General features: G+C 38.7%; 1 protein-coding gene across 1 annotated transcript in view; it reads right to left on the bottom strand.

Moving 5' to 3' along the window:
• The window catches only part of LOC101390877 (guanylate-binding protein 6-like), a 30131-nt gene extending 15853 nt beyond the window's left edge, over positions 1-14278 (bottom strand). Inside the window, 5 exon segments of the mRNA XM_014779914.2 lie at positions 1838-2034; positions 2224-2333; positions 4190-4317; positions 7356-7573; positions 13519-14278. Of these exon segments, the coding sequence (XP_014635400.2) occupies positions 1838-2034; positions 2224-2333; positions 4190-4317; positions 7356-7545 (625 nt within the window). The 5' untranslated portion in view covers positions 7546-7573; positions 13519-14278.
• Between the last annotated feature and the right edge of the window lie 1610 nt (positions 14279-15888).

The raw sequence follows: 15888 nt of genomic DNA, 5'->3' as shown, positions 1-15888 counted from the left end.
GATCTACTATATTGTCCAGCAATTCCACTTCTGGGTATTTATCTAAAGAAAATGAAAACATGAACTTGATAAGATATCAAGTTCATTGCAGCATTTTTTCCAAGGGCCAAGATACGGAAGCAAATCCAGTGTCCATCAATGGATGAATGGATAAAGAAAATGTTACAGGGGCCGGCCCCGTGGCTTAGCAGTTAAGTGCGCGCACTCTGCTACTGGCGGCCCGGGGTTCGGATCCCGGGCACGCACCGATGCACCGCTTCTCCGGCCCTGCTGAGGCCGCGTCCCACATACAGCAACTAGAAGGATCTGCAGCTATGACATACAACTATCTACTAGGGCTTTGGGGAAAAAAAGGAGGAGGATTGACAATAGATGTTAGCTCAGAGCCGGTCTTCCTCAGCAAAAAGAGGAGGATTAGCATGGATGTTAGCTCAGGGCTGATCTTCCTCACAAAAAAAAAAAGAAAAGAAAAAGAAAATGTTGCATATATTATGTTATACATATTATATATATATATATATATCATACATAATATATATATCTTACATATTATATATATAAATGTTATAAAATATTTTCAATCATAAAAAGGAATAAAACTTTGCCATTTGAGACAATATGGATGGACCTTGAGAGCATTATGCTTAGTGAAATAAGTCAGACAGAGAAAGACAAATACTGTATGATCTCACTTACACGTGGAATCTAAACAAAAGAAAAATCCAGCTCCTAGATACAGAGAACAGATTGGTGGTTGCCAGAGGTGAAGGGGTGGGCGAAATGAGTAAAGGTGATCAAAAGGTACAAACTTTCAGTTACAAAATAAATGTCATGGAAATGTAACATACAGCATGGTGATTATAGTTAATAATACTGTATTGCATTTTTGAAAGTTGCTAAGACAGTAGATCTTAAAAGTTTTTATCATAAGAAAAAATTCTGTAATGATGTATGGTTATGGATATTAACTAGATTGTGGTGATCATTTGGCAATAGATAAAATATTGAATCATTATGTTGTACGCCAGAAACTTATGTAATGTTGTATGTCAATTATACCTCAATTTATTTATTTTTTTTTATTTATTTTTTTTTTTCAATATACCTCAATTTAAAAAAAAGAAATAATGGGGCCAGCCCACTGGCACAGTGGTTAATTTCACGCACTCCGTTTCGGCAGCCTGGGGTTCGCAGGTTCGGGTCCTGGGTGTGGACACATGCACTGCTTATCAAGCCATGCTGCGGCAGCGTCCCATATAAAGTAGAGGAAGATGGGCATGATGTTAGCCCACAGCCAATCTTCCTCACCAAAAAAAAAAGAAAGAAAGAAAAGAAAAAGAAATAATTAAAAAATATAGACCAAAAGTAGATTGTCAGATCTATTCAGGGTGTAAAGTCACTTTTTGTAGAAGATACAACTATCCAAGCACTAGACATTTATAACCCTGCTTGAGAGGAGCAAGAACTGAGGGAAATATATTCTTCATTGTGATTTTACGCCTAACAAGTCATTGTTTTCAAGACAAAAAGGGGAAAAGCGCAATAAGGAACACAAGTGTCTGGTCTTTGAAAAGTTTTAGCGTCCATTGTCTTTGGGTGTTAGGGTACAAATTATCTTAGTTTTCAATATGTGCTCTGCATGAAGCCCTGCTCTTCGTGGGTGAGCTTAACTGTAGTCACTAGAACTCCTCAAGAAATAACAACCTAGGTCCCAGACACCATTGCTATGGGCCTGGACCCACTCTCAAATACAAATGCAATCCCAGAGATGATGGACAGTGTTTAGTAGCTCCCACCCTCTACTGGACCATCCACTGCCCAGGCCATGCTCTGATACCTGGAATCAGCTTCAAGGCATTCTCCAGGTACTCATCTTCTGTGATAGGGTGACCGTGTAACTTTAGCTCCAGGGTAAAATCCCGCACAGTCCAGATAAAGTCTGGAAAGAAGCTCACGAATTCTGTGGCACCTTTTACTCCATCTGGTTTGGGGGAAGACTTTGCCCTGATGAGTTCTGTGAGCTCTGTCACATAACTAGGACTTGGCTAAGGAAAAGGAACTTTCTAGCCACAATTCCCACATTTCCCTCATAAAATATTACTATAAACACTCTCTTTTGCCTTGGGTCTCCTCTGCTCCACCAAAGGTAACTCAGCCAAGGGGAAGAAGAATCCCATTTGTTCTCTATTCTCATCAATTTTTCAATAAAACTGGGAAGGATACTGCAGTTTCTCCAAGGCATCGTTGTTGATGGTGCTTATGCTGTTGTAGACCAAAGTGCTGCTCAGAAGCACAGCCAGGGCAAAGATCCACGAGTCATTCTTAGAGTCGCCCTAGAAAATGTATTAGAGAAAGCACTTACTAATCTTCCCTTCAGAAACCCACTCAGTTATTTGTTCAATCATTTTTCATTTGTTATTTTCAGATAGGACAGTGTTGCTACAAAGAAAACATCTTGAAAACAGAATTAAAGGCAAATCTCAGCTTTGGCAATTATATTGACATCGCTTGTGACCTCAGTTTCCCCATCTATAAAAGAATTCTAATACTTTCTTCAAAATGTCCTTTTTTTCTGAATGGGATGAAATAAGATAATATGTATTAAAAAAAAAAGTAGAGTGTCTTTTGAGCAATTAGCTGCTTAGTAATAAGTGACACCACATGTTCATTTAACAAAAAGTGAGCTACAAAATACGTACTGTGCTAGTCACAATGGGTCACTCAAAATAAAGCCAATTAAATTAAATATTTATGGACTACTACTAAATGTTACACATGTTTCTTAGTTGTAGGGAAGCAAAGATAAATACAATAATTGTTGCATTCAAGATGACTATCTCATAGTATTTACAAACATTTGAAAAATGAATGCAACAAGGATAATATATTCAAAAGGTTACACACTAGTTGTGAATCTAAGCAGTGAAACCGGTAGCCATTATATTGGATAAAAATAATGAATCTGTCAAAGGGGAACAGAAGATGTTAGAATTAGAGAAAGAGTGTGTGTGTGATATTAAACCTCCCTAGAAATTTCTTGCTGGATGTTAAAGGATTTGTAAAATGTAGACTTGAAGAAATGAAAGAAGCATGCAAGTAGAAAGATCTACAGAAGCAAAATGAGAGTCAGAATGCAATAAGCATAGAATTATGTGGTCTGACTGGCACAGAGCAGAGGATGGGTGCCGAAGATAAGGCTCAAAAGCAAGCTCCTGTGCAGGACGATGCAGAGACTTGAAGATGGGCAGAACTGTTTTCGTGTTGCCTAAATTGTTGTGGAAGCCAGCGTTTGGTTGTAGTATAAACAGTGTGTAAGATCTGGCCTGTTCTTGGAAACCCTTGAGGAAATGCAAGTGCTGAAATCTAAATCTAGGAATGGGGAATTGTAAAAGAAATATTATTGATATACCCCATTTCTCAAATTCTAATTATTTTGAGTAAATGACTAAGAACAGAAGAAGCTGGACTTAGGGAAGACAATAACAGTTTAGACACCAAGATTCTATCTTTGTTTGATATGTCACCTTATAAGGAAGGACAGAATTTCTGCCTCCTTTTAGGCAGAAATGAAGACCTAGAGAAATATGGCCATTGCTTCCAATTTAAAGAAGAAAGGAGGCAGATAAGGAAGGGCAAAGAGAGAGAGACAGAAATAGCAGAGAGAGAGAGAGAGGAGATCATTCATTTTACCCATAATATGAAGACAAACAAACTAAAATCCATATAAATAAACTTCCTGCCTGTCAGTGTCTATCTTTGAGTCTGCTTTCCAGGAAACCTACCTTGCCTACCCACAACAAAGCACTGATTACTTGGTATTATATTGGACTGCATACACATTGTCTCCTCAACTGGGCAGAAGGCTCTTTGAGGGCAGGGCCTACACTTTGTTCAGTAATATCTATAATACTCAGCCCAAGACCCTTTAACTCAGCTTCTCAATAAAGGTTTATTAAAATGGATGAAATTATGCACTTCAGTGCTCAGAAATAAAAGATCTTACCAAATATACCACATTATCTGTTCTTAACTAGAATTGACTTTCAAAGAGACCAAAGTATGCCTCCTTCGATATAGTTGGATTTCAATATTTCAGGAATAGTTCACAACAGTTAAATTACAAAGGATCATGAAGAGATAAGGAGAAAATCCAGTATGAAAAGGATCCATCTGTGACTCTCTATCTTACTTTTTCCACATCACCCAGGCCCTCGGTGTCCAAAAGGACCAGGGTATGGTTCTGCTTAGAGGGGTGAGGCACACACCACATCCAGATGCCCTTGGTTTCAGACTGCACTGTAGAGCCTAGAGGGAAACCTGAAGGGAACAAGAGAAAGCAAGATACGGTGACATGACAGCAGATAGGCCAAGAAGCCCATGGGCTACAAAATTAGAGTTACAGGACTGTAAGCGCGCTCGGATAGCGCATGGTGCTTTTCCCCATTTCAAGGATGTCCAATGTTGTGTGTCATCTAACTACTCATACCTTTAGCGGTCAGACTCTTTCACATAAGTTTGATTTATACAAAATGCTAAATTCTATTTCCCAGTGTAAGAAAATTTCTATTCATGTCTATGTGGCCTACCAATGAACTAGATGAGAGAAAGGGCATGCTACACACAAGAAAGCTTTGATTTTTAAGTGTTCAACAATCATGACTCCCTAAAGAAGTTGTTACTTGAATGTATTATAATTAGATCAAGACATTTCAATAGTCTGAGGAATAAACAAGATAATTTATTGAATACTTATTAAGTACCTATTATGTTCTAGGCATTGGGGACATGTTCAAGACTCAGGAGATACAGCAGTGACGGAAATAAACAGAAATACCTGCCCTTTGGAGTTTTATAGCCAATGAGTGCTAAGAGTCTGCTAATTTATAGCCAGCATATGGGCCAGCCAAATGAAATCTGGTCTTAATGGACCAGGGAGAAAGGAATGGGTGGAAAAAAAAAAAAAAGCACACTTTTATAAGCCCTCATAAAAAGTCATGGCTGTATCTCACTTCTTACTTGTTTTGAAGATGCTGTTAATCACAACTAATTCAAGGGATCATAGCAACAGTTAAAACATTCTCTAAGAGGAATATTAACATCGCATCATGTTCATGCTGATTTTTTCCATATTGAGGGAAAACAGATCTTCTGAGAGCCCTGCATAAAACCAGGATAGAAGTGTTGATGGGTAGTTGATGCGGATTCTATATTCTCATTTGCTGCCCATGAAACTCAGAAAGTTGTCCTCTACTTTTCTTATGACTTCTTTTATACGCGAAATGCTCTTTACGTTAAACCATACTCACGGACTGTAGGATTTGGATATGCTAGTCTATAAGATATTCAGCAACACCTAGGTATTGTGCTCTGATCAGAAATTTTATAAAGGCTAGTTAAAGCCATATAAAGATAACAGTGAGCTAAAAGATAAACATTCTGATTTATTTTTCTTTTATTCAAGTAAAAAAGCATTTACTGTGTACCCACTACATTCTACACACTGTTATGGTTGCCGGAAATTTATCAGCAAAGAGTCCAGGTAAAGTTTCTTGCTCTACAGATTTTAATTTTAATATAAGAGAAAAAACACTCAACAAGTAAAGATGTAAATAAACTATGTTCATATTGTGTTAAATTTAAGTAGAAGAGCAACACGAGACAGGATGGTCGGGGAAGACCTCTTTGAGAACTGACGTTTGTGCAGAGCCGTGAATAAAAGGAGCTAGCTGGGGAAGAAGCAGCGAGCATTGCAGGCAGAGTGAACTACACGTGCGTAGGCCTGGAGCTAGAAAACGGCTTGCGATTTGCAAGAATAAAAAGGAGGCTAGTGCGTCTGTAGCATAACCAGTGGTGAAGAAAACACATCAAATGTGTTTGGAGGAATAGGAAAGACTTCATCATAGTGGGTCTCCGAGGAGTATTTATTTTATATACGTATAACGCCAGCTTAAGCAGAGTATTAAAAGCAACTAGATTAAAGATCACTCTGATTTCTTTGAAGAGAATTTATTAGAGAGGGCCAAAGTGGAAGCAAGGAGGACACTTTGGAAAAAAAGACAAATATTGCAGGCAAAAGTTGAGGGTGACTTAGTCTAGGATGGTAACATAAAAATGGAGAAAAAGAGACAGATTTGATATACCCTTAGTAAGAATAACAAGAAGTCTGATGCATGGATTGGATGTGGGAGACAAACCAAGCGAGGGATGTGATTTGGGACTTAAGACTGAAAGGCTACAGGTACACTAGAGAAGAAGATGAATGAGAAAGCAGAAAGTGTGTTTTATTTTGCTTTGTTTTGATTCGTTTCATCTGGGTTTAGAAGCGGGAATTGATCAAGATTTTTATTGTGAACATGATAACTTTAAGTGGACAACTTTCAAAAAGAAAAAAATCAGGTGGTTATTTGATTAATGAGTCTGAAAGTCAGAAGAGATATTAAGGCAAGAAATATCAATTAGAGAGGTATCAGAATAAACATGACATTTAAAGTCCGTAGATTGGATGAGATCACTTGGACAGGGTATAAATAGAGGAGAGAAAAGATCCCAGGGCCAAGTCCTGGAGGGACCTATGATTCACACAGCTGGAAGAAAAGTTGGAGGCTGATAAAGTTGGAGACTGAAAAGAGAAAAGTTGGAGACTGAAGAACACTAAACACAGAGATAGGAAGAAACCCAGAAGAGTGTGGTGCCTCAGAAGCCAAGGAAAGAAAGTATTTCAAAGAGCAGGGAGAAGTCAACTGTGAGATATGATGTCGAGCAAGGGACTAAGATGGATACAAAGAAACATCCATTGAATCAGACCAAACAGGGGTCATTGGTGAATATAACAAGAGCATTCAGCGGACTTTTGGGCTTAAAACCAGAAAGAAGTCAACTGAAGAAGAGGTGGGAAGAGGAGAAGTGAGAAAAGGAAATTGAGATGATATATTTTTGCTCAAAGAGAAGTAAAAAGAAAAAGTGGAGTGGTAGTCATAATGAGATGTGGGGTCCAGGGAGAATTTCTAAGATGATAGATATCCAAGCATGTTGGTTAGTCAATAAGAATACTCTAGTAAAGAAAGGAAAATGTGATGTGGGAGACATCACTGCAAGAGCTCAGTGCCTGGCATGTTAGAAGAGATGGCTTTGAGAGCACTAGCACAAGAGATTTTCGTTATATAGGAAGCAGAAACAGCAGGAGTAAGAATTGGAAAGACAAAAACGTCAGGTTGCCATTTTTCTGGTGAAAATTAGAATTAGATGTGTTTAATAAGAAATTTGGAATCTCCCTTCATGTTACCCTGGAGGAGTGGTGAGAAGCTGAGATTCAGCTGGGGTCAAGCAAATAGCCTCTGTCACAGGACTTCACTCACCAGTCTTTTCTCTTGCAAGACAGTTCATCAAGTAGGATTTTCCTGTACGATACAGCCCAACGATGGCCACGACCACCACGGGTTGAGAAATCTTGTTAAGAATCCTTACAGCTTTCTGGTTCACGGACAGATGTTCATTCTTGTTTTCCACCAAACATATGGGAACCAACATGATAGGTCCAGATGCCATGGCAACCTGCAAACCCAAAAGAGTCTTTCTGTAGAAATAAGATCACAAAAATCCATTCTCCATTAAAATCCATTCTCTGCCTCAGCATTAATCAAAGCATCTGTATATCAGCAAAGGGCTGGTGGAACCTCTGTTCTTGACTATGGCTCAAAATGTAGGATAGCATTAGGAGACCACAAGAGGGCTTCCTCCATCATCATCTCTGATGGTGGTAGTGATGAAATAGCAGGTAGTACCAGCCTCCAAAGTTTACTTTCATAGAAAACCAAAATTCAAGCAATGCTTATCATGCATTGAGAGTCTACATTGTGCTGAGCTCTGTGACACGTGCATTACATACCTGACCTCGCTGGTATTTATAAGAACCTTGCAAGTTTGGGCTTATTATACCTATTTTGCATACGTAGTAAAGTTCAGAAAGACTGAGGGATTTGCTCAAATTTACATATGAATAAGTGGTAGATCCAGGATTTGAAACCAGGGAAATCTGTGTCACTATGACATGCTTTGCAACCACTTACCTGGCAGAATAATCTTTCTCGACAACATTGATTACCCCATATACTCCTCAATCAGTAATGTACAGGGGCTTTCTATTGACTCTCCTATAACAACAACGTGTTCTCTAATGTATTAGTGTGATGACATGGGTTCCTCTTATTTCTGTAGAGTCAGGCCCTCATTCCAGAAAACACTCAGCAGTTTCTCGACCAGGCTCTTTCCTTGCATGATCAGTGTTTCATTGAGGGCTCCAGGTGACCTAATATTTTCTGAATGGTATGCTTTCATGTTTTCATTCTTTGATACCCAGTGTTATCAATACCATCTTTAATTTATTTAAATGCTTTGGATGAGCATCTATTATATACCTGAAACTGTGGTTGTTTCCTGGGATAAAACTATTTATAAGCTATAGCCCCTGCCCTCAAAGTAATACTAGAATAACTGTATCCGTTAGGATTAGGTTTAGCTGTGAGAAACAGAAAAAAAAAAGCTCATGAACAATTTAAATATACTACTGTCTTACATAAATTCCAGGATTAGTAGTCCCACATGGGTAGGAGAAATTTGTTTCATACAAGATTGGGGCCCAGGACCCTTCTGTCATATGCTCAGCCAACTATAAGGGGCAGCCCAAGGTCCAAGAGGGTGTGCTATCATATTTATAGTAAGAGCAGATTGGAGAAGGAAAATGACAAGTCCCTCTTTTAAGAACTCATCACTTCTACTAAAAAACAATAGACCTTAAGTTAACCCACTACCGTGTCCAGCTGCAGAGGAAGCTGGAATTACTATGAGTATTTTGGGAAAACATGTACACAGCAAACAAGCAGGTATTCTATTAGTATAGGAGGAGGGACGAAACGATATAAGGGGACAGCTACCGTTAACCATCTCAAACTAGGAAGGTTGTAGACAATACAACATGGATTACAGTTCATGGTTCATCGCACTTATAATTAGGGGGACAGGTGCCATGTCTGTCTTGTTCCCAGCTTAGACCCCAGGCTAGACACATAGAATGCACTCAGTCAACATTTGTTAAATTGTAATCATCATGAGGAAAGAGGTCTATGTGAGTGATATGCACAATTGAATCATGTGTTGAGATGACTTAATTCAGCTTAAGAATACAAAAGAATAAAAGCCTTGGGGAAATCTAAGGGGTGATGGTCCTGAGAGAGCATGGAGTTTCAGAGGCAAGGTAGACAGAGTGAGCATCCAGAAGAGAGGACAGGTCAGCGATGTTAAATGCCCAGAGAGTTCACTGCAATTGTCGGCAGGGAGGCCAAGGATGACCTAACGGAGCACAGATTTACTAGAGTGATGGAACAGGAGCCAGAGCTGGAGGAAGGAGTGGCCGTGTGGAAACGAGGGAGGTCCAAGGAAGGCAGCTACCTTTCAAGAGGGAAGAATAGGGTCTTAAGAGATATGTGCTCAAGTATTTAGTGGTAAAGGGTCATGGTCTCTGCTTCTTACTCCCCAAAATAATAATCAGAATAAGAATGTAAATAGAAGAAAGTACACATCTATTTAAAAAGAATGCAAATGTCACAAAATGTCACCAGGAGTAAATCCAAGTAAAATGTATGTGATATTTCATTGTAATCTTAAAATTTCACTATAATTCAGAATTATTTTTCCAAAATAAAAGTTTAGTTTGAAACAAGTATTAAAAGTACTACTATCGCAAATTTTTGATTATTTTTATGTTAAAATTGTTCTCTGTGATATCTTTAATTTTTTTGTCTTTCTTTTTTTGTTTTGGTTAGGAAGATTAGCCCTGAGCTAACATCTGTTGCCAATATTCCTCTATTTTGATAATTATATTTATTTATTTATTTTTCCCCCAAAGCCCCAGTAGATAGTTGTATGTCATAGCTGCACATCCTTCTAGTTGCTGTATGTGGGACGCGGCCTCAGCATGGCCGGAGAGGCGGTGTGTTGGTGCGCGCCCGGGATCCGAACCCGGGCCGCCAGCAGCGGAGCACGTGCACTTAACCGCTAAGCCACGGGGCTGGCCCAATCTTCCTCTATTTTGTATGTGGGATGCTACCACAGCATGGTTTGAGGAGCGGTGTGTAGGTCCATGCCCAGGATCCAAACCTGCCAATCCTGGGCTGCCGAAGCAGAGTGCATGTACTTAACCACTACAACACCAGGCTGGCTCTTAAATTTCTTACTATAAGAATATGTAAAAGCATTTAGTTGAAATGCCTCAAATATTTTTATATTTTATTTGTTAAATATTCAAAACATCTATTATTTTCAAAATTTTCCAGCTCCACGGTTGACTACTTATGTGACCTTAGCAAGAAGCTTAACCTGGCTAAGTCACATTTTAAATAATTATATGAGAGTTATAGGTGAAATAACTAGTCGCACCCCAAGGCTTGGTTTGAAGTTTAAATGAGATGCTATAAACATTCATCTTAGCAGAGTGTCCAGCACAAAATAAACTTTCAGTAACTGCTTGTTGAATTAGATGAAAATTAATCTACAAAAACCACAATGACAAATTGGTCCATTAATGTGTTTCAGTGCATTCTATAAACTGTAAGTTACAGAGACATAAGGTGTGAAAATAAATTTTTCATCAGGACAAAACAATAATCAGCTGAAAACACGCCATTCCTGTTCACCCTTCCTTTCTTGGATCCTTCAGGCTCTGAGGAATAAGTGACATGGACGTAAAACATGAGCCCCTAATAGCCACATTATAATCACTAGATGTGCATACCCTCTCAGGGACAAGATTGAGGGAAACCGCAAAAAGATGTGAATTTTACCTCAAAATCTATTTTAAAAATAGAAGAACTTGTGAAAGAACTACAGCTGGGAAAGTACTACAAATTTTAGCTTCACATTAAGAAAGTAGTGTTGTTCACTCCTGTTCAGAATTGGTTTTCAATTTTGATGTATATAAGAGTCATCTGGAATGATTGTAAAACCCAGATTCCCAAGCCCAAGAGTTTATATGTATAACAAAAGCCACCAATGATTCTGATGTTTCTAAGGGACACATGTCTATGACAAAACTCAGTTTTGATTAGAATTATTTTTATCTGATAAGGGTCTGTGATGTAGGGACAAAATTCATTCCCACATGAAGATTTTTAAAGCCCTTATTCCAGTGCTCTATAACTAAGACACTATCTCTTCCACTAATAATGATAACGATGATGATCTCCTAGACGAAAACTATCTTTACTCTCTGTATCTATAATCCATCATTTCTGTGAGAGGATGGTATTTGATTGGGGAGGTCTGTAAAGAAAAATGAACCTCCTCTTTTGAAAATCGGTTAGAAAATGCGTACAGAAGCCCTTTTTCAATTTTTTAATTGTGGTAAAATACATATAGCATAGTATTCACCATCTTAACCATTTAAGTATTATCGTTCAGCAGTATTAAGTACATTCATGTTGTGTGCAATCATCACTGGAATCGATGTCCAGAACAGTTTTCATCTTATAAAACTGAAACTCTATACTCATTAAACGATAACTCCGCCTGCCCCATTTCCCCAGCCCCTGGTCACCATCATTGTTTTTTCTTCTCTATGATTTTTACTACTCCAAGTAACTCATATAAATGGAATCATACAGTATCTGTGTTTTTGTGACTGGCTTACTTTTCCTAGCATAATATCCTCAAGTTTCATTCATGTTGTAGTACATGTCAGAGTTTCCTTCATTTTTAAGACTAAATAATATTCTATCATATGTATCTATCACATTTTGATTTTCCATTCCTCTATCCAGGGACACTTGGGTGGCTTCCACATTTTACCTATTGTGAATAATGCTGCTATGAACATGCGTGTACAAATACCTCTTTGAGAACTTGCTTTCAATTCTTTTGGGTACATACTCAAAAGTGGAATTGATAGATCATATAGTAATTCTATTTTTCATTTTGGGAGAACCACCATACTGTTTTCCACAGTGCTGGTACCTTTTACATTGCCATCAACAGCACACAAGGGTTCCAATCTCTCCACATCCTCACTAACATTTTTATTTTCTGTTGTTTGATAGTAAGCCATCCTAATGGGTATGAGGTAGTTTCTCGTTTTAGTTTTGATTTGTATTTCCCTGATGATTAGTGATGTCAAACATCTTTTCATATGTGTATTAGCTATTAGTATATCTTATTTTGGGAAAGGTCTATTTAAGCCTAGGAGGTGAATCTAATGTGGAGCCAGGGTCAAGAACCAGTGATGAGTCTATCCTCATGCATATTATAATGAGAAAAATTAAGGTCATGGATGAAGAAAATGTCTTCTCCCCCCAGAAAAGAGCCAGGAAGAGACCCTAATCTCCCATCTCTCCAAGCAGGGTTCTTTCTACTCCACTTGCTGCTGTCCTGGTTATGTGACACGGCACAAGACTGTCATCTTGCCACTACCACTGGCCCAAATCAGGAAACGAGCTTTCTCTGAACCAAGCCAGCAACTGAACCCTGCAGTCTAAACTATCAGGCTACATTCTCCCTGACCCCTCCACTCCTCGGATACCATTTTGAATCAGAAACTGAGAGTTTTAATCTCAAAATTAAGGTGCATGCAAAAGAAAGTTGATGAATTAGCATTTCCGCTCCACAGTTCAGGTTAGTGTGCTCAAGATAAAGCTCCCAGTTGTTTCTCCCTCTTCCTTGCTCCCTTGTGTCCTCCGACTCTTCTGTTGCTATTTTATAGAAGTTGAAAACAAACTGAGGAATTTTTTGCATTCTCACAAAGGAAACAGAGCAAAAAACTGAACCTGAAAATAAAAGTAATTTATGTAATTTTTTTTTTGTAGGGACCACAGATTTGGAAACAGTGCAGCCAAAATACAGGCTTAGACTTCAGAGTTATTTTTAACAGTTGATTAGCCAGAGTGAGAATGAATTATTTCATATTAATACAGTTGTGTAGAATCTTTGGAATATTAAATACGGTTAATACAAGAAAGAATTTTCTAATATTTCAATTGTATGTTGAGGATCATCTTTTCTCTCTGTTTCTCCAGTGTCCAGCAAGGACCAGTCAAGAAACATCCCAGGAAGGGAGAAGGGAAAAGGGAGCGAGCGACTCCACCCAGTGCCTCTGCCAGGGGCATGGGGTTTGGACCCTCAGTCCAAGAAAGGACTTCAGCCCCCTTTCCGCAAATGAGGTAGGACGCACTCCTCCTCCTCCCATCCAGGACTCTGCTGCAGCCCTGAGTAGATGCCCAAGGAGGAACAGCGCATCCCGGGACACAGTGCGCGCGCTGTTGCCTCGCAGCCGCCTGGGCTTCAAACGGAGACGCTGAGCTGCCCGGACAAGGAGCCTTCCGGGCCACACACTGTCGGACCCCTGCGCCGCCCGCTGCCTTCCCGCCTGCCGGAGTGGGGTCTGCGCCTGCCAGTGCGGAACGTGCGCTTGGGAGTTTATTGTTGTTTGTTAACGGGGAATTATGCATGGAAGACCAAGTTCAGGAGCGAACTCACCTTGCTTGGGCGCTGCAGCCAGGGGACAAGTTCTCAGCCGCCCTCGAAAGCCCCTTGCGCTCCTCCTGCGTCTGGCTCCTCCGGATAGCGACTGTTCTCTTTAGAAGCTGAAAATCAGCCACTTATTACAGCCAAGCGGTTATGGGTCAGGTTGAGGAGAAGTGAAATCAAAAGGATGCGCGTTTCCTGTGGTTTTAACTGTTAGAGGTGTTCATCTTTTTTAACCGAGGCTAGAGGCTCGAGTGTGTGGACACTCCTCCACACCCCGCTTCAAACACCCAGACCTGTCCCTCTTTCACGGTTGGCTTAGGATTCCTTGACCCCATAATGAATATAGGGCACCAGCCTTGCCGATGAGCAAAGGAACACTAGGCTGAGACAGTTCAACAGCCTGGCTCTCAGGGCAACTTGTTCGGGAGGCAAAAGGAGGCTTTTTTGTTTTAATTTTCTTCTTAGAATCTCTTTTCATTTCTCTCTCGCTGTTTTTAAGTACTCTTGTTATTAATATAAGTACTTGTTCATTAACAATAAATGTGTGTGTGGAAAACTCCTAATTTTGCAGTCCAGAAATAGTCACTATTATTTGTAGCACATTCGTCCACATTTTTTAGTGTGTGGTGAATCTATGGGGGATTATGGGGGTCTGGAGTTTATACATTTTGAGTGTTTCCTTTAAATAAAATAATACATAAATACAAATTCAAAAGTGAATATTTATTGAAAATGAGCAAAGAAATCATAACCATCAACAAATTTTTAAAAGCTGACAAATGTCACAAATATTTTCTCTCAGTTTTCTGCTTGTATCTTCTATTAAGGTTCTTCCCTTCATATTTGAGTTTTAGTATGAGCAATAATTCAGAAAAAATAAAGATATAAATTTAAGGGATTCCACTGTATTAGACTATAGAACAAAAATTGTGTAATCAAATTAATCTTTTGCTATATCTGTTGCCTTTTGGATGGATACAGGTAGGAGCTGTGTTAACGGGACAATTTTGGATTAATTTCAATTAATTTTTCTCTGCCTAGAATATTCTGAGTTGGTTTAAAAGACATTGAAAGTGTTAATTTTGCTTTCGCCAATGTGTTTGTGTGAAACTGGCTCTTTGACAACATGGTAAAAACTAAGAACCCACTGCTAGATGTTAGAGATTCATTTTTAAGCACTATCAAAAATAGATTACTGAAATGACAAACTTTTTCCAAGAAAGCTGTTACATTGAGTACAATATCAGAAAATAAATTGAAAATTGGAAAATTCAAATCTCTTCATCTCCTTTAGCATGTGATGTAACACCATCAGTCATATTTTTATTGGAATGTTTGTCTTTTAATATGAGTTTATATCCTAGATTTCCTAATTTTCAGAATTAACATGTACTCTTATTTTGTGGTGTTAGTTTGTTAATTTTTATAAATTGTCTTTACTTGGTATTTTTTAAATTAAGCAATGCTATTTTTTTCCTGCAACACTTTGTGGTACAGTTTACCAGTACATGTAATACTCTTGTGAGGTCCATTCCTATTGCATATTTAGAGATGAACAAAGCAAGTCTCTCACCTTCAGCCAATCTGTATCTTGAAGGAGGCAAATATTATTAAAAAAAAAAAAAGCAAGAAGTGATGGGTGTTTTTTTTTTAATTTTTATTGAGGTAACATTGGTTTACATTACATAAATTTCAGGTGTACATCATCATATTTCGAATCCTGTGTAGACTACCTTATGTTCACCACCCAAAAACTAATTATCACCCATCACTGTACACACGTACCCTATCATCCCTTTCACCCTCCCTCCTTCCCATCTGGTAACCACCAATCTAATCTCTGTATCTATGTGTTTGTTGTTGTTGTTTTTATCTTCTACTTATGAGTGAAATCATATGGTGTTTGACTTTCTCCATCAGACTTATTTCACTTAGCATAATACCCTCAAGGTCTAACCATGTTGTCCCAAATGGCAAGACTTTCTCTTCTTTATAGCTGAGTAGTATTCCATTGCATATGTATACCACATCTTCTTTATCCATTCATTCATTGACGGCAACTTAGCTTGTTTCCAAGTCTTGGCTATTGTGAATAATGCTGCAGTGAACATAGGAATGTGTGTATCTTTACACATTCATGTTTTCAAGTTCTTCAGATAAATACCCAGAAGTGGAATAGCTGGATCATATGGTAGTTCTATGCTTAATTTTTTGAGGAATCTCCATACTGTTTTCCATAGTGGCTGCACCACTGTACATTCCCACAGTGTATGAGAGTTCCCTTTTCTGCACATCCTCTCCAACACTTGTTATTTCTTGTCTTGTTAATTATAGCCATTCTGACGTGAGATTATATCTCATTGTAGTTTTGATTTGCAT

This window comes from Ceratotherium simum, chromosome 2 (genome assembly GCF_057802395.1).
Source record: "Ceratotherium simum simum isolate JZ-2026a chromosome 2, ASM5780239v1, whole genome shotgun sequence".
Taxonomy (NCBI): Eukaryota; Metazoa; Chordata; class Mammalia; order Perissodactyla; family Rhinocerotidae; genus Ceratotherium; species Ceratotherium simum.
This window is presented reverse-complemented; position numbering and strand designations above follow the sequence as displayed.